The sequence below is a fragment of the Perca fluviatilis genome, chromosome 13 (assembly GCF_010015445.1).
Source record: "Perca fluviatilis chromosome 13, GENO_Pfluv_1.0, whole genome shotgun sequence".
Classification (NCBI taxonomy): domain Eukaryota; kingdom Metazoa; phylum Chordata; class Actinopteri; order Perciformes; family Percidae; genus Perca; species Perca fluviatilis.
This window is the reverse complement of record NC_053124.1, coordinates 22,364,775-22,391,009: the sequence shown is the minus strand read 5'-3', so window position 1 is coordinate 22,391,009 and position 26,235 is coordinate 22,364,775. Positions and strand designations below refer to the sequence as shown.

Here is a 26,235-nt window from a genome sequence, read left to right as displayed (position 1 = left end):
GTAATTTTGGTTAACCTCACATGGGAAATAAAGGCTCACAAAAGCATCACCTTCTACTAAGTGGGATCAAAATGGGGTTATACAAAAAATTAATTAAAAAGGAGACCTACGCTATTTTATATTGTTTTCAGATTCATACTTGTATTTTGTGATTCTACTAGAACACGTTTACACGCTTTAATGTTCTAAAAACACTTCATTTTTCCTCATACTGCCTGTGGCTGCAGCTCCTGTATTCACCCTCAGTCAGAGACGCGAGTTCCTGGAATCTTCGCTGCTGTTGCACTGCGTTAGAGCCTGAGACTGACTGCAACGGAGTTTATAGCAGGACATGCTTCAGCAGTAATGTGACCCGAAATTGGGGAGAAATTAAAATTAGCAGCCAAGATTACAGGTTTCCCTGGCGTTAGCATGCAGCTACTTGTATTTAGTGGTGGATAGTAATGGAATAAAGCAGCACTTTCCACGATCACAAATTGCAGATAAAAGCTTCTGAACCAAATACTACCCAGCCAGATATGTTTCCGCAGTAATGTGACCCAAAATTGGGGAGAAATTAACGACAGCCAAGGTTACAGCTTTCCCTGATTTAGCATGTAGCTAATCCTATGTAAACAAAAAAACAAAATGCAATAGCCTGCCTGGAACAATCACATATCAAAAACTGAGGACACGCTGCTGGATGCTGTCCTCCTCTCCTACTTAATTGCCTAACAAATCTATCTCTCTCTCTCCCTGACCAGGTCTTTCACTGGTTGAAGCCTGAAAATATTGTTAACAAATTAATAACATAACTAATTACACTGGTCGGACTGTTGAGCTCTGTTTCAGACTGATACCTCCGGTTCAGGCTGGTCCTCATCCTCAACGCCTTTTTCAGTCACGGAAAATACTTTTCAATACTCATCTGGATTGAAGCAGCAAACATTCAGTGTAAGAGTAAAAAAATGACATAACATTATTTATAATACGTTTATTTGATTCACAGCGGCTATATAGTGTTTTGACCTTGACAACCCAACTGCATTTTACCGAAAACTTGCGACTAGTTAACTTTCTAAAGCAGGCACAATCGCTTGTTTGCTAAGAGTCGGCTCGGTGATTGTTAGTGTGATTGTGTAAAGGTGTTCACGAGATAGATACCAACCTTCGTGAACTTGTGAATTTTGCCAGCTGTCTTCTCTCCTTGATGGAGACAGACGCCGTGTGCATGGTGGGCTCGATGGGGTTTTAAGCCTCCAACGTCGCCTTACAGGCAGATAACCCTCACCTAAAACCTTAAACCTGCCTTAAACATAACCATTGCCGCGCTGCCTGGAAGGTGACGTTGGGGGCTAAAAACACCAAACACTGCACGGTGGGAGTGTCTCTCTCTGTGTGTGTGTGTGTGTGTGTGTGTGTGTGTGTGTGTGTGTGTGTGTGTGTGTGTGTGTGTGTGTGTGTGTGTGTGTGTGTGTGTGTGTGTGAGCGAGCGAGACAAGTGACAAGAGAGACTGAGGAGAGCAGGGAAAGGAAATGCAGAAGAACGTGTTTTAAATAGCGTTTAAAAAAAAAAATAACTAAATGCAATGTGCGGCAGCCGGAGTTGATAGTGAGGCGCACCGCCACACATTAGTCTATGTGTGGGAATAGGGCTAGGTACTGAACGTCGATACTTTTATGGTATCGAAAAAATATTCTCCAATCCTATGAGTATCAAAAAATTAATAATCTTTCGGTGCCAAATTTCGGTTCCAAAAGCGCTTCAGCGCGTAAGCGCAAGGTTATCTGTCCTCTCTGCATATTGACACGCACACACAAACACACACACACACACACACACACACGGAGTAAACGGTCTACAGTTTTGTTGAAGTCACAGAGAGTCGTGGTTGGTTTCAAGTGTAGTTCGTTTTTCAAAACTTCACGCAGACAGCGTTTGCTGCGATATGATATTAATGGCGAGCTGAAAGCGGTCGCGGTGCTGTTGACGTTACACTTCCTCTTACTAGACAAGCAGCCACAACGGTGGTTTCTCTGCCCTGATGACTGACTGACAGGCTGAGCTTGTAAGGCAAGGCACTTTTATTAATGTTATTCTAAGTGAGCAGTTTTACCAGAAATTTTTAATTTTGATAACCGTTTTGATTCACAATTAAGGTGGAAAATAAAAGCTTCGTGTTTAATATATTTTAGTTGATATGGTATCGAAAAAAGTATCGTTAGGAACCGGCATCGAAACTGAGGTATCGAAATTGGCAGCGGATCGAAAGATTTTGAACGATACCCAGCCCTATGTGGGAAACACTGAATCATAGAAACCCGGCTTAGTGTTACGTGACACTGAGCCAAGAGTAGAAAACAAAAACAAAGTGTGCATGTAACAGTTGAGAGCGTAATATAGAACTAGGACTCAGCCTATATAGTACAGTTGAAGCTATAGCTCGTACGTCAGTTTCATTGGATAAAACAGTAACGCTTTACTTCTATATCTTTGTTCTTCTATTGCAGATATCTTCAACAGGGGGTCAGAGTTACTGCAGGTGGGCCACCAAATTATTGTTCATTTTTTGAAAGTTTTTCGTTACAGAAAAATACTTTGCACATCTATAACGTGAGACCGGTGTGTTGGAGGGGGATAAGTTAGTGAAAAGTTGCAAAGAAACTCCACACACTGTCTAACTTGCAAACAAATAAATGTAATAGTAGACTTGGTACTAGACCATCATCAGGCAAAATTAATGAATGGAGTTTTTTGCAACTTTTGAAAGTTTTTTCAAAAATTAAAATGTCTTAACGTGAATCCAACTTATTATTAGCAAATATAAATCAGCCTATTTGTGAAACATCAATGATAGGCTTGCTGGCCCATAGGTAAGGAAATCACTGTGGTAGCCATCCACAGATACAGTTAATAAGGATTCACTGCGCCACATGTATGTTTAACACTAAAACTTTATTTATAAAACCATACCAGTAAGTATTTTAATAGCTTAGTAATTTGGGCACTAAAAAGGTATGTATAAAGGCTTTAGGCCACCCACACATTATTGTAGGCCCAGTTTAATACGCAACTTCATTTTATACAATAGGCTATATGTAGTAGGGGGACCCTGCTCCGTTCCTGTCTCAGTTAGGGGTCCTTGTCTTAAAAAAATGTTGAAGACCCCTGTTCTATTGTATTCAACAGCATTGGTATTTGAGATTCAACGTACTCCGGTGGTAACTTAATTCACATCGACAGTACATGCAAATAACTTTAGTCTTATTGAGAGAACCATCTGGAAGGGCTTTGAAACTGAAATTGCCATTCAAAAGACCCATTTCTTTATCCATTTCTGCTCAAGGTTTGTTTCTGCTAGCCATCCACAACATTACTGCTGCATCGCTTCCTGATTTCCCAAAATACGGAGTGGACTGAAGCCCAAATTACAGAACGCGCGTGCATTAATTGCGAAATTTAAAAAAATAAATTGGTGGCGTTAAAAGGAATTTGAGTAACTCATTTTTGTCACGTTAATTTTGACAGCTCTACTAAATACACATACACTAAATACTACCTAAGGACACCAAACACGTGCACTAATGAGAATGATAAATGTGCAACAAAACTAACAGGGACTGAGGAAAACGTTAATCAAGCACACCTGAGTAAAGGTTTAATAGGATAAAATACTGCAAGTGAGTGGGTTTGTATTGCATTTTTAACAATGACTCTTTACATTGCTAGTTCTACTAGTTAGTAATCTGCACCTACTTAATGCAATGCAGGACGGTGGCAATTAAAAGGAACAAAGGTAGGGGACGTTAAAGGAGACAGACTGTTTTAAAACTGCAGAGGGAGAAAGAAGTCAATGGCAGAAAGAGGAGAGTGTGATTGGGATTAACAGGCAATCTGGATTAGTCAGAGGATCTGGGGCCATCGGATGACACATGCACAAAAATGCCAAGTCAGGATGAGAGCCTGAGACAATAAATGTGTGTGCAGACCCATGTGCATACATGTTGTCATGTGCTTGTTGTACAGCTTGATCCTGCAATTGTACAGCCTGAAATCGTCCATTGTAATATTTTAATTTTATAAGACAGAAATCCCTTGAGAAGGGGACAAGATATATCTTGCAACGCACTCATGCACTGTGTAATCTAAAAGTTACCAAACCACTGGCATAAAGTCAAATATGTATTCTATCATTTTAAATACAATTCGCTCATATAACAAGCACACTAATACTACTTGAAAAATAACTTAATTACCACTCACTCTCCGCAGCACTAATTATGGCCTTTACAAAAGAGCAGCAGTAATGCACTTTTAAGTGTAATGGGTGTTTATCTAATTAGGGCTATCACACGTCCACACACACACACACACACACACACACACACACACACACACACACACACACACACACACACACACACACACACACACACACACACACACACACACACACACACACACACACAAGAACTGTCATTCAGTAATTAGTAGTGGTGATGAAACCCTGTTCATTTACACACCATCACAGGGCTCAGTCGACTGACCTGTGTGCTTGCAAACATCCAAGCTTTGCTTACAGCTTCTTAAACAGTAATATCTTTATGAAACAACTGTGGCACGGCACAGCGTGATACATTAGCTGGCTTGACGTTTCAACTTAACAAATCGGACAAAAGCCAATACAGTATTTTACCACTATCTATTCCAGTAATGATTGCCTTAAATCTCCATCGGTGGTGCTAATGAGTGGGCAGGCGTGGTCTAACTGCTGACAAATAGGGATGGTCACACAGTCTAACAAGGTGTGAATATATATATTACATGCCCCAGGGAACATAATAGAGGTGTTGCTCTTATTATCACAGAGCTAATGATACCCCTGTAAGCTAAGCAGCCAACCAGCCAATCATCCACCCACCTACCCAGCAAGCCAGCCAGCCATCACAGTGTTTAGCTCTTTGTTTTAAACCTGAACAGATGTACATCACTTGGCCTGGACTCCAGCAGTGTGTTTGAGCTTGTGTGATATTAGAAACTAGACTCCCTGCTGTGCTAGCAGGGTTTATGAGCTATGGAAACCTTTTATTTTAAAAAAACAAATAAAAAAAAATGTGTCTGGTGCATAGGGAAACCAGAGGCCTAAGGTTGAAATTAGTAATTTAAATATATCCTCAAGAGTTTTGCCAAGGTGAGTTTTTTAGCTTTCTCATATTCATCCAGATGAATGCTCTACACTGGTGTTGCCAAATATCCAAAGTAGGTCCATGTGGCCAAAAATATCATGGGACAACTTTGACATTTTTTCTGATTTTCAACACTATTTTCATAGATAAGTCATGGGGATGGTATGTCTATAACATTCACAATAACTGCCAATGCTCACTGTGTGAGGCGCCCAGAAGACTCAGTCCCCTGTAGTGTGGTGTTTCCGGCTTGGCATATTACATAGTAGTCAGTGTTTATGTGTGGGAATACAGTAGGGGATCATGTTTTTTTTTTGTAGCAAAACCTACTAGTAGTGTGGATGAGGTTGGGATCTGGGGATAGCGTGAACCTTCTTGCACATTAGCTTTTTTATGAGCTTTAATATATGGATATTAGGGATGCACCGAATATTCGGCCGAAATACTTTTATCACCGAAACAATACGGCCGAAATGTTGTGATGACACAAACAGAAAACGCAACCTGTACGTGTGTCAGTACCCGATCCGTTCCACCTGCAAAGTGTCTCCTAAACAAAGAGGTTGAGACGGACCACGGAGTGAAAACAATAAAAAGTACGCTCTTAGAGTCTGTCAGCACACGTTTCAGTGAGATCTATTCGGATCCTATGCACTTCATCGCGACTGTACTTGATCCGCGTTATAAAGACCATTACTTGGATGCGGAAATAAAGCAGGGCGCACGAGAAATGATCCAGGCCGCGATGGATGCGGAGAACCCGCGTGGAGACGGAGCGCGTACGGAGCAGCGCCCGGCGCAGGAGGAGATCAGAGCGCAGAAAAAAAAAGACTTGTCTCTCTGCACCAGAGGAGGGGCATGCACCCTCGTTGTCGGATATGTTAAGTGAAATCCTGCAAGAAAGTGCCTCAAATAATAATAATTTATAATAATTTATACAATTGCAATGCCTTGATTTTAGTAAAGTTAGTACACCGTCATAGCCATAAATGCAATGGTACTAATAATTGGCGTAATTTCTTTCGGTGTTTCGGTTTTGGTTTCCTCTTTTTCGGTTCCTCTTTTTCTTCTCGGTTTCGGCCAAGAATTTTCATTTCGGTTCATCCTTAATAGTTATGTTAAATGATTTACCCTTCTTAGGTGCTCAAAATGAGCAATTGTCTGGTTGTTCTTTATTGCAACTGAATATGAATAAGATCCCTGTGTGCAGAAATACTTGCTTTATGTAGGTGTAAACTGAGTTTAAAGCCAAGTGAACAACACATCCACTTTGCAAGCCAGGTTCCTCTGAGAATTCTTCACAATACATTCAGGTGCAAAGGCTTTTTAAGCAGAGAAATGTTATTCTAATGCATTAACAGTATTTAGTGTTTACGACTAAATACACACCAAAAAATATATCAAATTACTTTTTTAATGATTTATTTTCTCACGTTTGGTGTATGAAAAAAAAGGACTAATTAATTTATATTATACCATTTATGGATTTACACTATTTCTTACATATTTTGGGTTGATTAAAACCACAAAATAAAATTAACAACTGGATTGCAGCTTTTCTTAGTCATGTGCATTTCACCTACCTCACACAATTCTGATTTCAAATTCAATAGGACGTGTGAACTATTGTTACTTTGGCACCTTGATTAGATTAGCGTTTTGAATATACCACTAGATAAACCCCACTAAGACTTAAGAGATAACATTGTCACTGCTGTTATTTTATTTTGTTTACTTATTTACAGTAGATTAAGTGAAACCACTTCTCTCCCCAATATCCCACAAACACGCCATTGCACCCTGTTAAATGTTGTAAATGTTGTGTATAAGCGGGTAGACAATTTTCCATTAGAACAGATGTATTAAATTACAAGTTTTATATCTTGGGTTTTTTTTTTATTTTTAATTATTTTTTTTTAAACAAAGAAGTATTTATTCATTTATTTTCAAAAATAAATTAGCTTTTTGCCTCCTTAAGATGATGGAGTACTGCAAGCCAAGTTTCATCTAAACATCGGAAAATATTGATGCTAAGGGCTTGATTATAATTAATCAAACAACATTTCCAAGTGGAAACGGATTGTCCAAATGGAAATATTTGAGTGCATGTGTCACGACTAAACAGTGTAGCATCTGTCAGACAGAACAGAGCTGAGGTCATCCTCCCATGTGAACGCTCTAGTCTCGAAGATATCCTGAAAAATACAATTATTCTATGTCAGGACATTTCATACTTACAGTGACATGACTATGGTAAATCATTATCATTTAGACAATAGATTTGTTTCCCCAGAAGAGAGAGTGTGCTGTTCTATGCAGAATTATACTCATACAGACACTATTTTTATGGGAAATGAGTGTAAGAGTGATTTGTAAGTGTAAGTGATATGGTGGCACAATGTCCCAAATTTAATGAGGAGCATATAAACCATTCCCATATGCAAGAAGAATCTAAATACAATAGAATCAGCATCTGTCTCCAATTCTGAATCTGATCTACCCTGAATTTCCACACTTACTGGGCTTTGAGTTGAGCTAGAAACCAGGCACCAAGTGGAGGAAACAAAACAATATGTTCTTGTAGGCAAATCAAAAGTACAAGCAGTTTAATGGCATGACTAACATAAAAATAAGCCAAGCAGTCTCCATTTTGTTTTTCTCCATTTGTGCAATTGGTTGCAAAAGCTTTCTACGGATACATTTTTTGTTCTTTAGAAAAATGGAAGGAAGGCCTTCTTATGAGTTTTAATGTATTTATGTATTTGGCATAATACAAACCCGACATTGGCTGTAAGGATTCCATTAATTTGTATTGACATATGGCTTAAGGCCTAAAAATAACATTAAGAGACACATTCTCATCTTGTCATAGAAAATTTGTGCAGAAAATATATTATATATTAGAAACATAAACAGTAACACCCAATATTAACCGTTCAGTTTTTCCAGCTTTTCCGCTATTTTTGCACTCTGGAAGTGGCTTACCTAAAACAATAATCACGCTAAGAAAAATTCTTGTTTAAGATTTAAACTAATTTAAGTTAGTTTAATTTAAGACCTCTAGCTCACCCAGTAAGAGCGTGCGCCCCATGTAGGCTGAGTCCTTTGCAGCGACCCAGGTTTGAGTCGGACCTGCGGCCCTTTGCTGCGTGTCATACCCCATCTCTCTCCCACCTTTCCCGTCTATCCACGGTCACTCTAAAATAAAAAAGGGAAAAAAGCCCCAAAAAAATGATCTTAAAAAAAGATTTAAACTAATTTAAGAGAAGAGTTTGTGCAAGTCAATAGAACAGTCTTCCATCTTGATGAGTGCAAAAGTGTTTGTCAGTGCTGATGTTCAGAGAAATCAGTTCAGCATTTAGTTTGCAAGGTCACTTCAAAGAGAGACAATTTACTCTTGGAAAAAGAAAAGTGACAAAGGAGTTTGAAAAGAAGAAATATGGGGTACTTAAAACCAATGACTGTGTGCAGCTTTATGTGCACCAACTACCTAATAAGATCCCCTTTTGTGATACAGAATGACAACAAAAAAGGCCACATACTATTTGAGTTAGCAAATCATGTAAACCACTATCCTTTTCAGACAGTGATTGTCAAGCTGCATATTGTCTTCCTGTAATTCCACCATCAACAACTGCCTATTGATTATGTTGTACATAACATTTTTATGACTTTTTATGACTTCAAGAGCCAAATGATGTGCAGTCAACAGCCAGAAATGCCAACATTAAACATATAAAACGCTAACATAAAAATTCCACCCTGTGAAGACCAAGCTTGACTGGTGCTAATGTAGCACATTTGGCAATTCTGCACAAGTCTTCCTTGACCTTTTCTTTGCTGCCAAGTCATCACAAACGGAGAGAGTGAACAGTTTCCAGCCTAGACACTGAGTCGGACACAAGCCCCTAACAACACACATGCCTCTACCCTGCTCCAGTGTAGCAGACACACAGCAAACATCCATGGAGTGCACAATCCATTAAAAAATTATAATGCAAGGGCCTGAATTCTTTTTAATCACAGCGATTTTCCAGATGGCCTCCTAAACAGGGTGTTCTCATGCTTATGTTCCCGTGCCCAATTGCTGGCCTACAAATCAATTTGCACGTCCAACAAATATTTCATCATGAACTAAATGAATGACAACAGCTGCAGTAGTGTTATTTTATATTGAGAGGAAGAAAGTCTGCTTTGATGTGTCCTAAAACATCTTGCATTATATTAAGAAAAGAACAACAATGTGATTTATGTCAACACTGTACTGTGCATAGTCACATAAACACATGTAAAGCAACCTCTACCACAAATCTCAAAGGTGACTTTATTTTGGAGACAGAGACCCTGAGCAACTGTCAACCAAAAAGCTGAATGCTGTTTATATGGCAATTTTGAGTGTACGGGCTGAAGGTCAACTGGCTAGGATGTTGAAGTCAGGCAGGACTGGAGTCATGACTGGTGACTCTGCTGAGTCCAATGAGCCCCTTAGGTCATCTGTGTCGAGGGGGGATTAGGAGCGGTCGGTGATCCCATCAAAGCAATGTGTCACCAGCACCGTGTCTTACCACTGAGCCACACACTCCAGCGAGCACTGATCCCCTTAACTGACTCTCATAGGGCCCAGCAACTAAGGCGAGCTGACAGCAGGGCTATTTTCAGGCAGAAATCAGCCCTGTTCGGACAGGGCCACAGATAGAGATGGCTGGGGCCCATGCCATTGATCTCCATTAGAGGAGGATGAAAAACACAGTGAGGAGCCCACTTTGCAGCAGAGAGCAACCTTTTGCTCACGACAGCTCATAGAAACAGATGAGAGATAAAAGTGTTGTGACAGTAGCTAATAAGGTCCCTGTGATCTGCTGCTGGTGTGTCAGTGTGTGTGTGTGTGTGTGTGTGTGTGTGTGTGTCTCTCTTCGGGGCTGCGTGCACGCGTCAGTGCCCATGTGTCGTCTATGTTTATACTAAGAGTATGCTTTGAACAGAGGAGTAAACGCACTGATGAGAGATAAATAGAGCCGCTACAGGAGGTTGGGTCTTGATACATGACTACATGATACACATTTGACAAGCTTGATCCTCCGCTCTTCTTTTGTATGACAGATTAAAGAGCCAATGGACTAAAATAGTAAGCAGGAACACAAATAAAGTTGCTACAAATAGCCAGAGCAAGTCATAAAACGCATTAAATAGCATACCAGTCGCACTGATTAGCATTTCCTACCGTCTATAGTGTTGCTGCTCTAATTAAAGAATCTTGTACAGTTTTCTGAGATAAAGAGATATCTAAACAAAATGTTCCACTAATACTATTTGTGCAGAGGTACCATTTGCATTTTATTTCATATAACGATCCCTACAAGTCCACATGTGCCTGGCAAGCTAATGTTTACAGTAGGGATCCATGCAGTGATCACAAATAGAGCAAAGGATTTTCAAATCAATTTGTAATGCTCTTTCACCTTCTCACTAATGATCATCCGTCCCTAATACACAAGATCATGGACTAAGGCTTGCCCTTGGTCACCAAACCAGAAGCTAACCCCAATTACCTCCTGCTCTGGACAGTCCACAGTCAATATATTCACCTCCCCTGATAGAAATGCAGTACTCTTAGTGTGATAGAGGCACAAGTTATAAAAACATTGTTGTCCATTCAGTGCTTCATATCTTTTTGTTTTATTTAGGACTTATTAGTCATGCGTTATAGTTTCTGAGCTCAGTCAAGGCTGGCCAGTAGCAGTCAGTTGTTTCCTTGTTGGGTGCGGATGTATATGCTGCATTACATCACCTTGTGGCTGGATATTTTAGTAGAGTTCCTGCAGTGATTCATTACAGTTCTGCAAAATTAGCACTCTGCAAAGGTTTCATCAACCTGTCTGTTGAAAATGTGGCCATACTTAGGACTTAATGGTAAGAGGAGCTTTGAACATGTCTTGGTTGTTCTCTTTGTTTTAACAGCAGACAGGTGCCATAAAGACCACAGAATGATAATTGTTTAAAATTTTACTTGTATTAGTATAAAAACAGCTCAGGAAGGCATTAAAGTAATAAGATTACCACATAAGAGAATGTACACACATACAGTATTTGCCTGAGGTTCTCTGCGGTCACACTTAAGTTACATCTCACCTCTCTGCAAAGCCTATTTCAAGAAAAATACCCGAGTGCATGGCAGTGAATATTTGTGCTGTCAAAGGATTATGACATCACAGTATATCTAAAACTATTACAGCTACAATTTATTTTATTTTCCTGACACAGCTAAGCAGAGAAGCTATTAATTTTCTCAATAAAATGGAGCAGGAAGGACTTTTTAAAAAGGTCCCTACTACTGTGGAGGTTTCTGAACTGCCTTGCTGGATGCTTCACACAGGAAATTACTTTTCCGTTACGTTTTTTGTTGCAGTAAAAAAACAGGCAGACATTTGCATCTGTAAATGTACAGTATCTGACAAGTTGCCAATTCTCAATTTGTTCGCTTGCAAAGAGCACATTGTAATTTGCGATTTAAGATGCATATAACAGTCATTTGTGCACTGTGCTGTTTCCATGATCAGGCATAGTGGAATGTTGATTAACCTGTGCTTTAAGAAATCTGCAGAGGCTTGGAGCAGACTCCTGGACTGCTCCCTCCACAACCTAGCTCCACTACAAATTCATATCCGGAGGAGGGGTGTGGGATCGATGGCATGCCGGGATGCTATTAGAACTGAGGCGGCTAGGCAGCCAGGCAGCCACGACTTCAAAAGCAATGTGTGGGAGGAGAAATAACACAAGGTAATTATCTGGGCCCCGCTAGCTACCACCGAGGTAATCTGTAGAGTGGAGGACGAGGGTGGCTGTGGAGGTGGTGTTTAGGATGTCTGTCCATATTTACCTCAACTCACTGCACTCCTCTCACTCCAGCAATGCTAAAGAAGAAGACAAAGACTTCCCCTGGCACACATTTATGATCATTTTATTCTATTACTTAGCACTTTTACCTGACATCTTTATTCAGCTCGACCTGCAACCTACAGCAAAAATCATTGTTTGATATTAACCAAATACCAGTTATATAAAGTTGGGTTAGATCAATCGTTTAACTGCTGCACAGTTTCAGAGTTTGCAGGCAACATAGCTTATTAAACTTTCTAAAAAAGTAGCAATCAGAGTGAATCACATCCCAACCTGTCACACTGCCGCTGAAGCCAAATTGCCGAGCAAGGTGAGAAGCCATCTGCTTTTCCAGTTAACTTAAAAGTCATGATGAGCGAAAAGCAATTACGCAAATGCTCCAAAAGCATCTGGACAACAAGTCATCACAAAGTCAAGAAAGTTCCACTTATCTGCCTTGAGCTCACACAAGATGATTTTATTGGTTAACAAACATGACTTTCATTCAAATCCTAACTAAATAACATTTTAATTTTCTGATCAGTCATTTGAAAGTGCACACAAAATCTTCAGTCAGAGAAATTTAATATAATTTGCTTCCTCTGTTCCTGAATGTTTCTCATTTGTGTAATCAAATATAACAGCAATAATCAATAGTACAACTTTTCTACCCCACGCCTAAAAGCTCAATCCCCAATGACTTATTTCTAATGGAAAGAAAACACAAATTACTACAAAGAGGAATAGATTGGTCTGTTTTACATACATATGAGGGATGAAAAAGTCTGTAAAAATAGTGCACACAGCAACAGACATAACACACACACACACACTGTTAAAATAGAGAACAATTATAAAAACTGCAGGATCAGCAAGCTTACTCATACATGCAGCCATAGGCTTTGTGCTTGCTGACTTATTTCTGCTTCCAATGCAGTTAATGAGTTAAAGGTCAATAGGCTGTTATGACACCAATTAGTGCAATATTTCCAAAATCAGCAATGTATCTCATCATCAGTGGTGGTCGGCTGATGCTTTGAGATTTCAACAAAGCTAATTGCAGAATAATGAGCACAAACCAATGCTATCACAGGGGTTTAGAGGTCATGTCCTGCACTTCAGTTAGTGTCACGGATCAACACAGGGTCAGGGTACAGTGGAGGGCCAGGGGTTATTGGTGAGGTTACAGTGCAGGGTCAGCTTTAAGACCTTCTGCTCAACCCTTAAAAAGGAAGACTTTACCGCTTTCAGAGATTTTAAAAATCAGCCCACCAAACTGAGAAAAACATACTGCACATAGGGTCAAATGATTTTGTAAAGCAACAGTCTGAAGTGCTGAAACAGGACTTTATTGATCTGCCAGTCAGAAGAGGAGTTGAGAGATTCAGCAGATTGTTGGCACTGAACACATGGCTTTCAACTGCATGTAACGTCCATTCAGTGCATCTTATTGACAATTTCAACTTGTTCTGGAACAGCTGACACCTTATTAAGTAGGGTTGGGTATCTTTGGGTTTTTTCCGATACCGGTGATAAAGCGATACTTTTAAAACGGTGCCGGTGCCTAAACAGTGCCTGAACAGATACTTTTTAAGAATGTTAAAAAATAAAAAAAGAAGGGTACTAAACAACGGTCAGCAACATTAAAGAATGGCTTGTTTATTGCTAAGGCCATATGGTCAAAATGAAATGATTTAATAATAATAATGTAATAACTATAACTTATAACAATAACTTATTTCACTAGTAAATTGCTGTTGAACGACAAAAACAACCACCAGATGCTAGAGGCTAACGTTACCTGTTGTCGACTGTAGTGTATAGCGTCATCCATTTCGGAGCATCAGAGAAAAGCGCAGGCACGAATTCCCAGTTGCTATTCGGTCCGGTAGATACCGGTCGTTAAGGCACCGGTGCCATATTAGCACCGGGTCTTGGTACCCAACCCTATTTTTAAAGGCTGATAGACTTTTCCTTAACAAGTCAGAAGTATACAGTGGGGCAAAAAAGTATTTAGTCAGTCACCAATTGTGAAAGTTCTCCCACTTAAAAAGATGAGAGAGGCCTGTAATTTTCATCATAGGTACACTTCAACTATGAGAGACAAAATGAGAAAAACAAAATCCAGAAAATCACATTGTAGGATTTTTAATGAACTAATTGGTAAATTCCTCGGTAAAATAAGTATTTGGTCACCTACAAACAAGCAAGATTTCTGGCTCTCACAGACCTGTAAATTCTTCTTTAAGAGGCTCCTCTGTCCTCCACTCGTTACTTGTATTAATGGCACCTGTTTGAACTTGTTATCGGTATAAAAGACACCTGTCAACAACCTCAAACAGTCACACTCCAAACTCCACTATGGCCAAGACCAAAGAGCTGTCAAAGGACACCAGAAACAAAATTGTAGACCTGCACCAGGCTGGGAAGACTGAATCTGCAATAGGTAAGCAGCTTGGTATGAAGAAATCAACTGTGGGAGCAATTATTAGAAAATGGAAGACGTACAAGACCACTGATAATCTCCCTCGATCTGGGGCTCCACGCAAGATCTCACCCCGTGGGGTCAAAATGATCACAAGAATGGTGATAAAAAATCCCAGAACCACACGGGGGGACCTAGTGAATGACCTGCAGAGAGCTGGGACCAAAGTAACAAAGGCTACCATCAGTAACACACTACGCCGCCAGGGACTCAAATCCTGCAGTGCCAGACGTGTCCCCCTGCTTAAGCCAGTACACGTCCAGGCCCGTCTGAAGTTTGCTAGAGAGCATTTGGATGATCCAGAAGAGGATTGGGAGAATGTCATATGGTCAGATGAAACCAAAATTGAACTTTTTGGTAAAAACTCAAAGAATCGTGTTTGGAGGAGAAAGAATGCAGAGTTGCATCCAAAGAACACAATACCTACTGTGAAGCATGGGGGTGGAAACATCATGCTTAGGGTTGTTTTTCTGCAAAGGGACCAGGACGACTGATCCGTGTAAAGGAAAGAATGAATGGGGCCATGTAATGAGATTTTGAGTGAAAACCTTCCATCAGCAAGGGCATTGAAGATGAAACATGGCTGGGTCTTTCAGCATGACAATGATCCCAAACACACCGCCCGGGCAACGAAGGAGTGGCTTCGTAAGAAGCATTTCAAGGTCCTGGAGTGGCCTAGCCAGTCTCCAGATCTCAACCCCATAGAAAATCTTTGGAGGGAGTTGAAAGTCCGTGTTGCCCAGCAACAGCCCCAAAACATCACTGCTCTAGAGGAGATCTGCATGGAGGAATGGGCCAAAATACCAGCAACAGTGTGTGAAAACCTTGTGAAGACTTAGAGAAAACGTTTGACCTCTGTCATTGCCAACAAAGGGTATATAACAAAGTATTAAGATGAACTTTTGTTATTGACCAAATACTTATTTTCCACCATAATTTGCAAATAAATTCATAAAAAATCCTACAATGTGATTTTCTTTCTCATTTTGTCTCTCATAGTTGAAGTGTACCTATGATGAAAATGACAGGCCTCTCTCATCTTTTTAAGTGGGAGCACAATTGGTGGCTGACTAAATACTTTTTTGCCCCACTGTAGCTGTTCACCTCAAACCTACTTTACTTCCTGTGTCACCTATCTGGTCCCTCCGCCAAGGACACAAGACAAGAGGAATCTAAACAAGACATAACATACAGTGTTTCCCATATATAGGTTCTACTTGGGCCCAGGTAGATAAAATACAAATTAAATTTTTTTCCCCAATCAACGGTGTATTTTTTACAGCGCACACAGACCAGTAGTCTCCAGCCCCAGCCCCCTTGTGAAGGCTTGCGCCACGTGTATGACAGCGTCAACGCTTCACTTCAGGCTCAGAGGCTATCGTTAGTAGTAGCAGAGACCGGTTAGAACCGAGCCGCCCCAACAAAGAGTAGTTTCCTGTATCTGTGTCATGTTGGCTCCGCCACTACCACACCTCTTTAGGAGACTAGCAGATGTCCTGAGTGTATTGATTCCAATGGGAGAAGTGAACGTGAACACAGATTGTGAGAGATTCTTTCGCCCCATAGTCACCAAAGTATATATTGGAGCCATTTTTCACAAGCCACATATCTCCCGAACATTCCGACAGTAAAATGGCATTTTTCAGACGGACACATCAGGAGAAAATTAACTTTGCTTGAGACCTGTTTCGGTCTCAGGACCAAACTCTCGCAAGTTCCGGCAACACTGATAAGCTAGTTCGTGAACACCCTAAATTAATTAATCTCCGTGATGCTAAATATGTCTTTTAGCTGTGAAAATAGGGCTGGGCGATATGGCCTAAAAAAAAGAATCCCCGATTTCCCCCCTACTTAAAATCAATCTGCAGATGACAAAGAAATTGTTCAAAATAAGTTTTAACTTTATTTTGACTCTCTCACAACAAACACACACACACACACACACACACACACACAGTATGTATACCATTATGATTATTCATTCCAATTTTGTGGAAATGTATATTGGTTTGAGTGTTTCCCCTACCACCAAAACTCCCCCTCCCCCTGAAAGAATGACAAAATTATATAATTATGCTCCGCATGGTGCTCCGTCAGGTCAGCGGTAGTTGGTGGTTCAGTTATTCGAGAATAGGTGACTGTGAGCCGGGTACAGCCCATTCGGAACTACAAGAGCCCAGAGGGGAGCGTCGTCCCATAATTCCCCCTCAGCGTCCACCTGCCACAGTTTTGACACAATCTCCAAAAGGTAAAACACCAGAGGGGAGCGTCGGCGGATGTTAAAGAGAAAACCAATTTTCATTCTACGTAAACTACACATTTGAGTTAATCGATAAAATTGATTTATCGCCAAGCCCTATGTGTAAATATCTAACGTTAGCAAAAGAAAATTTATAAATTATACAAATATAACTCTTCATCTATCCACACGACGTTCACTACACTTTCAAACGAGGCCACGCCCCTTTAGGAGACAGGAAGTGTGTACCATGTCATACCATTGGCGCTGCTTGAAATGCACTCTCTTTAGTATAAAGGATTTTTGGTAGTAGAAGCATGCTGCTGGTGGTCTTGCCGTGGGGTTCACCCTCTCCGCAGAAGCCTCCTCCTCTCCATACATTTATAATGGAGCTAACCGGAGCTGACCAGAGCTAACATCAGCTAATCGTTGCTAACCGAGCATCCAGTTCCTGCTCTCCGTGCCTGTATCCATTAACTGTATTTATGGACTCAAGCTCAAATAAAACCTGAGATTTTATTAAGTTGGCTGTAAAAATTTTGAACTACAACTCAGAGTGGTTTGAATTATGTAAATCTATTCAGATGAGATTGTAATGAATGCAACACGAACATTTATAGCACCAAACAGCTGTTTAGGATCCCCAAAACACGGATTAAAACACTTCAAAAAATGAATAATGATCTAACAAACAAAATGAAAAAGAATTAACTTTAGAATGCCTAGCCTTAGTCTTATATGATTTAACAGGAGTTAAATGGAGACAGTGTTGAGATTTATAATAACATGTAACTTTCTGTATGGATCATAGTATAATATCAAGGTTAAGTTGTTAATACATATAATATTTGGGCTCTGGGTAATCAGGTATTTTATCTGCTGAACCATGACATTTGACAAACCAACCAGATTTAATTGACAAAGCACATCAAAGGCTTCACTTCATCTGTATCATCTTTTAGTCTGATTTGTTTAATATGTAAATAGTTAATCCTTTCTAAATTATCTGGTAATATTATGTAGTCATTGTTTTCAATAAATAGTTCATAAACCTTCGTTTGACTAGTTTATACTGAACCCAGCCATTACGCGCCGCGCCGTCACATCCTTCTCAACCTGTGGGAAACACTGACACAACACAGCAGAGATCCACCTTAGCCCCCACCTGAGGAGAGCTTTGACCATAGGGGGACGTCAGAGCCAAGACAAGGAATCTCAACCCCATTCACCAACACAACACATCAACACCTTTGAGGATCCATTTCCTTCACCGCTCCATACCCCATCCATTCCCCTGTTCTCTCCACTCAACCTTTCCCCGCATTGCCCCTCGTCCTCCCCCGTTGCAGTTCACTGACCAGATGCAGAAGCTTGCTGGAACCAAACTTAACCTCCGACTTACTCCCATAATTCCCCCTCAGCGTCCACCTGCCACAGTTTTGACACAATCTCCAAAAGGTAAAACACCAGGCACCTCAGGAGCATTTGGGGATTACTGTAAGTGGTCACTAGAGGTGTGATGAGATCTTGCCCACGAGATCTCGTCACACAGATTAAAATGTGATGAGACTTCTCGTCTAGGCAAAAATTGTCTTGCGATATCGATCACAAATGCAGAGCAGCAGCTAGTAGACGGAGTCTAACCTGGTTGGTCTTATAATACATCTGGCTTTGAAGAGGAGTCTGGCTTGGACCTCTAAATTAGAATAGAATATCCCTTGCCCGTTCGCCAAAGTTCACTTTTGCAGAGCGGTAGCGCAGTTGCAATTTTAAAAAGCTGCCGGTAAAACCCAGCGTTAGAATGTTAGAGGGTAGGCTGCTCTCTCTCTCACTCGCTCGCGCTCGACACACACACACACACGGACTGCAGCGAGCTGTTCAGTGTAGCGCTGACTCGTGCGGATCGCTCTCTTTCTCGCTTTTTTTTAAATGAGACGAAAGCAGAGGCAAAACCTAACTTTACTTTTAATGATATTAAACAAAGCGAAATGTTCCCCCCCTCGTTTTAAAATGGTCATAAATCAATATAAGAGCTAAGAGTTGTAACCTTGGTTCTCGGAGTAAAGACTTTTCCAGTCATGTTACTACATATTAAAACTATTCTTAATTGATGTTTTCTTTAAAATAGTGTTAAAATCTCGTCACGTCTCGTTCTCGTCAACCCAATCTTGTGTCTTGTCTTGTGAACTGAGTGTCTCGTCACACCCCTAGTAGTCACTGAAGGGTACTTCGTCTGGGGATTCAAACTGACAAATTTACTTTCACCAGCTGACTTCCTTTGAGTAACAGCTGACTGCACTGTGGACGACCTGGTATGCCACAGCAGCTCTGAGACTGAGCCCACAGGACTGACTGTGCCACCTCATTCTCTATGATGTATCACTAAAAAACAACAGGGCAGGCAAGAGGCAAGCACCCTTTAACAAGGAAAAGAACACTGGCTCCACTTCCCCCGATGACACCTTGATGAATAAACTCTCCAGACTAATCGATGACACAATTGCAGCAGTAGCCAGCCTGCCAACCGGTTGGTCAGGCAGTTCACGGCCACTCTCAGTAAATTGCAGCAGTTGTTGACTCCTCTGCTAATTAACCAACAAAGAGCACAAAAATTAAAAAAGAAAACCGATTAACCTGCCCTCTCTCTTTCTTACTCACGCACTCACACCTACATAGGTTTAATGACAGGGGCAGTGGCCTTGCTGCCCATTGGAAGGTGGTGTCTGTCACTTCTGAACACACAATGTTAAAAAAAAAAAAGAAAAGAAATGTTTGATGTTGCCACTGTGAGCTAGTTTGAAAACCTGTTAAATTGAAAAGGCTAACGCCTCATTGCTTCACAATGTGGCAAAAACAACCAAAGAGACAAATGACTGCATTCAACATAAACAGTGTGTACTCAAGCTTCTGTAGTGGCAACACTCCTCATGACAGCTTTTATTGTAAGTAGTGCATCAGTAGGCAATACAAGCAGACATGTATTGTCAATGTAAAAGCAAAATTGAGGTACATTTTTAAGCCAATTGTTGGAACCAATTGTGTGAAGGCCTGCTTGGGTGGGTTTATGTGTAAGTCCAGCTTTTCTCATTGAGCCAATTACATCTAAGAGAGAAGACGATCTCTTACCCAGCATTGTGGAGAGTCTATTGAATTTCCCTACAATATGTCTGTGGTAAAGGATTTCTATTAACTCTTCTATTAAGTCTGAAAAGATTAAAATGTCTAATTTCTCCTTTAATTTGCATGGTTACAGGAAATGTTACTACACAACACTGGTAATATTATTTGACTTAAGGCAGTCATGAAACAATTCTTACTATTACAACAATTAGTATCAGACAGTGTGAGTGTGGAGCAAATTGGATATCCAAATCGGTGGTTGTTAGCTACATAAGCTACACAGGCTGGAAATGTATCCTAAACTTTAAAAGGCAGCTACAAAGCTGGATTGCACCTCCAACGTATGCAAATTCTAATTATGGAAGTCTTTTATTCAGTATGACTGTACTCACGATACCAAAAATTCTGAAGTCGGTGCCAATACCAGTAAAATAACACAATTCTCAATGCCAACTTCAGTACCATGGTAAAAAAAAAAGGATTTTCTAAGATTCCATGTACTTGAACTTGAAACATCAACTTCTTTATTGAAATATTTGAAAAATATCAAAATGTCATAACAAGACATACAAAACGTGCAATAGAGCATAGAACAACATAATAAAGTGCAATTAATGGTCATAGTGCAACAACTAGTGTCCCCAGCCCAGACACATTCCAGGCTTCCAGGCATCTTTTCAAAAAAGGTACTGTGCAGAAACAACAACAGTGCAGAACAAAACAGTGTTTCTAACAGTTGAGTGAACAGAGACGTTACAAACCCCGGGTAAATATTGGAGATGTATTTGAAAGATGGAGACAGCTTGGAGCCCAAAAGGAGGCCGAGTTGGCTAATTTCCTCCTGAACAGGTAGCTAAGCATTAGCTTCAGGCTAATGTAGGACGGCTACAAGGGACGGGCATTTTATGTCATTTCAACATCCATGTACTCGCACTGAGTTATATAGCTAGTGTACCCGAGTTGGTTACCTGCAAAAACAATTGAAACACAGCCAGTAAAGTGATCCCGACTGGTCCTGGCTAACGCCGCCATTCCAACCCTGCTAACTGCTCGCTAACGTTACCGGAGGAGCAGGCAAGCGGCCACGGTTGTTTACAACCATAGACAGTATATCATGGACCAATAGACCCCGTTGCTCTGGACGGAAACAAGTGAAGGCTATTAGAAGCACTTCTCCGGTGATCACTTGCTTTACTGCGCAGCCTCCAACTGAGAGAGACAACGTAGATGTGACGTGAGCAACGTGTCTGAAAGTTGTAAGTCTTCTGGTAGCTGTGCCAAGAGAAATCTCAATCATTCCCAATCTTACAGAGACGGAGAGCGTAGGTATATGTAAGGAGATAACTAGGGCTGCCACCTCTTAGTCGATTAGTCGACTAATCGGTCGTTTTGGTCTTAGTCGACTAAGATTTCTTTAGTTGGTCATTTTTTATGCTTATTCATGCTTAATTACTCATTTCCAAGAAACTCATGAGCACATTTATGTTAAACACAAGATTTAAAGTGGTGCTTTTGCAGGATTAATTGTGGAGAAACTCAGTTTTACAGATGGTTAATTAACTACATTTATATTGTGCTTTTCTAGTCTTAAACACCTCTCAAAGCGCACAGCTCTGTCAATTAAATCAACTAATCGATTAGTCGCCAAAATCGTATAAGTGTTAGACGACTAAGAATTTCTTTAGTCGAGGAAAGCCCTAGAGATAACATAGGCACAGGCTAATTATTGATCACTAACATGCTAGTTAACATTAGTAAATAAACCTAAACCGCTAACGTAAGTCCAAACTGCCTGCGAGCTTCTCCTGTACTATACGGTAATTCCTCTACTGTGCGACAGTAAGTCACTTGGTTATGACACAATCGTTAGCCTATTTTTATAAAACGTCTGCCACTGAGCCATAACGTGAGGTACAAGGTAATGGAGCATTTTATACATTGTCGTGTTTCTTCATAAATAAACAATGGACAAATAGAGTCTTTAAACGCTTCAGATGTAAAGTTATTCACTGTCAAAGTGGCGCCAAAATGTATGCTAGTCAGTGGAATGCTAACGGGAGGTGATCTCTTTGTGGCGTCAAAATGGCTCCATAAAAGGTAAGAGTTCTGAAGCGAAGCTTACCCCCTTGTTTACAACGTGTAACCTGTTCAGCGGCGCTAGGCAACGGTGAGTTATTTGAAGCCAAGAGAGGGGGGCTGTAAATCAGGAAGAGAGGACCGTGAGTTTGCAGTGAACATGCCGTTTTTTAGGTCGGGTAGAATCTATGTCCGTTGACTCTCGTTCATATATTTTTAAAAAAGTTTTTAGGGGAAAAAAAAAGGGGTGACTTTTGCCTCTTTTTTTTTCTCTTCTTCTTTTATAAAAAAAAAAAAAAAAAAAAAAAAAAAAAAAAAAAAAAAAAAAAAAAAAAAAAAAAAAAAAAAAAAAAAAAAAAAAAAAAAAAAAAAAAAAAAAAAAAAAAAAAAAAAAAAATTTTTTTTTTTTTTTTTAAAAAAAAAAAAAAAAAAAAAAAAAAAAAAAAATCCCTTGCCAGTAAGGGCCTCCTGCTTTAACTAGCTGCCAACAATTATATTATTTTACATTTTTGATATCTAAATGCTTCAAACGCCCCTTTACCTTGACAAGATGAAGATCGTAAATGGTTATGTGGATTACCGTTTGCTCAAAGGACTCAAAATTGATAGAGCAAACCATGACAAGCATCCCATTCAGAGCTGCCAGTCGCAGTTAGTCCAGTTATCTAGTGAATGTTTTTGTATATCTGTTGTACCTATAGAGCCTTTCAGGCAGATAGAGGGAAAGAGGTTCTGGCTCTTGCCAGGGAAGCATGATTGACGTTCTTGAGATGGAAGAGAGCCAGCGAGGATTTCACTGTCACTCTTGGACTTGCAGAGAGCTCCAAGATGGCAGAGGGTTGATATGTTTGAGAATCAGCACTTACACATGGAGACTGCACAAGTCACTTAGGTCTGTATGTAATACTAAGAAATTCTAAATCTACAGTGCATAGCGGTTTGTAGTATGTGCTCAACGGTTCCCATGGCAACATAACAATACATTACCTACTTCCTTTGAAACCACCAAAGCCAAAGCGCAAAGGTTCCTACAGTTTCACTTTTTCTTGCAACAACGCTAGTGAGCAAAGACATACCACCCAGAACAGCTCAATAGACAGGCAGGATTTCATCACGCATCACACACATGTACAGACACACCCAGACACACGCACAGCACAGCAGCAGTAGATGTGCAGCAGTGGGAGTCTGCGACTTACTTTTTTTTCGTCTTTCTGGCTTGCTGGCTGCGCATCCTTACTGTGGTTGTCAGCAGAAGGCCTGCCGCTGGCATCCATCTGTCTGTCATCACATTCATTCTGCTGATTGGCCCCTGACCGAGGAGAGCCCACAGGGTGGGGCTTCGGCTGCTGAACACCACGCTGGACCTCCATCTTCCTCTGCAATGCCTGGAGGAGCAAGGCAGAAAATTTGATGAATTAAACAGGTGGACTGCAAACAAAGGATTCATAGATTTGTTCTCACAACCATCTCTTCCACATACACACTGGTTTGTGTTTACTTCCTTGAGTGCTGGTTTCTACTGCAAGAGAGTGCAGCAGGACATAATAAGAAACTATTAAAGTAGATACCCTGCTAAAGGTTACATCAAGCATTTATGTGCAAACCAGTGAGTTGTTTTACATGAGGGCTTTACAAAAGAGCATACTAATGCACAGCAGTTAGCAGTAAAATATATACTTTACAAAAACAAAAGATTTACAAAAGTATAAATGTGGGTTACTTCAAAAGCTAAAGACAACAGATTATATGTATTATGTTATATGTATATCTTAGCATTTATATAAGCACACAGAGTTAATTTGCATGTTTGTTTTGTTTTTTATTAGTTCTGGAAAATGTGCCTAAAGCTTCAGTCCCCCTATTCTAATTACTGTAGCTTTGTGTAATGAAAAATGTTGGTAAAATATATAAAATGTTTACTTATATAGCCCTTGGATTGTTTTGTACTCAAACATTTATACACTGTATAATTGAGCACTGTTTGCATTTTTCCAAACATTTCTATGCAGGACAACACATAGGCCTCATGAACAATGAGGTGGTGTTGGTCCAACATCATTATTATCAATCTTTATAATAAAATTAACTTGACAGGTAAACAATCAGCTGTTTAAGAACGCTTGTGTCAGGAGTCATCTATCACTAGACCAAGAAACTGTGGGACAGCAATATTTGTTTCTTTTAATAAAGGATGATCCCCATACTAATATAGGAAAGTAAGCCCTGAACCTTTTTTTATTTTATTTACAGAGTATTGACCTTATTCACTTTTGACATGTCAGGACAAGCACAGGTGTAATTAATAACATTAATGATGGCTGTATTCCATTTAGGCAAGCTATTTCCAGGGTCTTGGTATTGTGCCTGCTGGCTGACTGTCATTGCTTACTGGGGCACTTGATGGAACTGAGCCATTGCTAACCGCATTTGTTGCACCTGTGCTTTTTTTGCTATGACAAGTCAACATTTATTGAGAAAATGGTATATTTAACCAATCTGTGGTTGCCACTTACTGTACATACATCTAGGTCAATTCACTCAGTTACAGCAGAAACCCTCTTAAACCAAAAATACTAGTTGACTGCACAAAAGTAATTCCTACAAGCTTCAGGGTGCTGTACTGCAGCTGATCCTGACTGACCTCATATCTGCATATGACAGTGAATGATCAAAACAAGAATTTTGCTCATTGCAATGACTTATCATTTTCATCTTTCTCACTGAATAAAAGATGTGTAAGAAACAATAACTCATTATCTAAGTCGGTTCCTGTTGAGAAAACAGGAGAGCTGGGTGCAAAAGAAATATTAAAAAGTTTGAACCTGCCAAACTAGGAAAAACAAGGAACATGGATATGTATCTTAGGATGAAAATACTTTCCTTGTTGTTATGATGAGAACAATACTGTGAAAGTTTCGTTGCATTATATCAGAAGCAAGTGCAGTGGTTGTAAGTCCCCAACCAATAAAAGCAGAGACAAACAAAGTAAAGAGAAATCACCTCGATCGTCCAAAGGACAGAACAGATCTGAAATCATCAGCCCTGTGCTGTTTAGCACTGAGTTGCTTCATTCTGGGGCCATCAATAAGTTATGAGTTCAGTTCATCCTCCCTCACAACTGAGATGAGCTGCCTCATAAATACACGTCCTGGAGGACGTTTAACTAAACATGTTTAACGCTGCAGCACACAGAGCAGCGAGACAGGTTACAGAACTTGGCGCCTTGATATCACAGGTGAACGCACCTGTTGGTCCAATTAACCCCTTTGACGTACGGTGTGACGTACGTCCCGCAAGTATTTGCATCTAATAGAGAAGAACCATTACAAAAGCCACTCATTGAGAGATTAATAGTGCAAAACTCTGAATGGTGTGACATGTTTTTATAGTTGTATTAGCCTATATAAACCTCTAATGTATCTGTACTAGGACTAGTTACCTAGCAGGTGACGATTGTTGCAAAAGCGTTCAAAGTCGGCTCCTTCCTGAGTTGCAAATGTGCATCCGCCTGCTTTGCCTTCAGTTCACGCTTATAGACAAATGAAGATGCAGTTACCAATGGACATTTGACTTAATGCAGATAAACAACTCCAACAACATATTGTCTAACGGTGTCCCGGGCTTCGAGCGACTTATTAACATCAACGAGGGTTTATTGTCGCCGCTGACAGGGCTCCTATAGCACTGTGGCTGTGTTGTTACGGTAGCTTCAACAGCGTTTGGCGGCGGCACACCAACATAAACAAGTCGCAAAAGAATGCCGAAATACCTCTGTCACTTCTTGGCTCCTCGTTATATCAGAAGCATATCAAGAGGAAGAAGCGGTAGTGCAGCTTGCTTTACATCTCTGTTGTTGCTCTAACACGGAAAGCTACGGCAGTCTGGGGCAGAACAACGGGCAGCCGGTTCATTTAGTTGTATGAGAAGTTATTCCGTCACAAACTGGCAGAGAGGCTGCGAGACACTTCGGTCACCGCTGAGGAGGCAGCTAGTGCACGGTGTCAAAGCTGCACAACCCGCTGCTTCTGCTGTCACTGTTAGGGAAGGCGTGTCCCGCGAGCTGTCGCTAAAGATTCCTCCCTCCCACCTCCCTGTTAACACCGAGCCCGTGTCAAAAATGATGCCTTCACTGCTCCTCGAAATAACCTGCATCCTTGATTAAGAAGTTGGTTTATTTACTACTTTCATACCTCAACCTGCCCCAACACACTAGGAAAATGTGTTATCATCTTGAACGTCACCATAAACAACGTTTATTTGGATACAGCAG

The 26,235-nt window shown here is 40.4% G+C and overlaps 1 protein-coding gene across 5 annotated transcripts in view; it reads right to left on the bottom strand.

The window, feature by feature from the left end:
* Positions 1–25,995, bottom strand: part of rbms3 (RNA binding motif, single stranded interacting protein) — a 296,046-nt gene extending 270,051 nt beyond the window's left edge. For 2 of the 5 annotated variants that reach the window (XM_039819879.1, XM_039819886.1), the window contains exons 1-2: positions 25,735–25,995; positions 23,162–23,350 (exon numbers count right to left, since the gene is read on the bottom strand). In XM_039819879.1, coding sequence (XP_039675813.1) covers positions 23,162–23,335 — 174 coding nt within the window. In that variant the 5' untranslated portion in view covers positions 23,336–23,350; positions 25,735–25,995. The remainder of the gene's footprint in view (positions 1–23,161; positions 23,351–25,734) is intronic. The other 3 variants (XM_039819880.1, XM_039819881.1, XM_039819878.1) reach the window with 2 other exon arrangements.
* Positions 25,996–26,235: the final 240 nt, after the last annotated feature.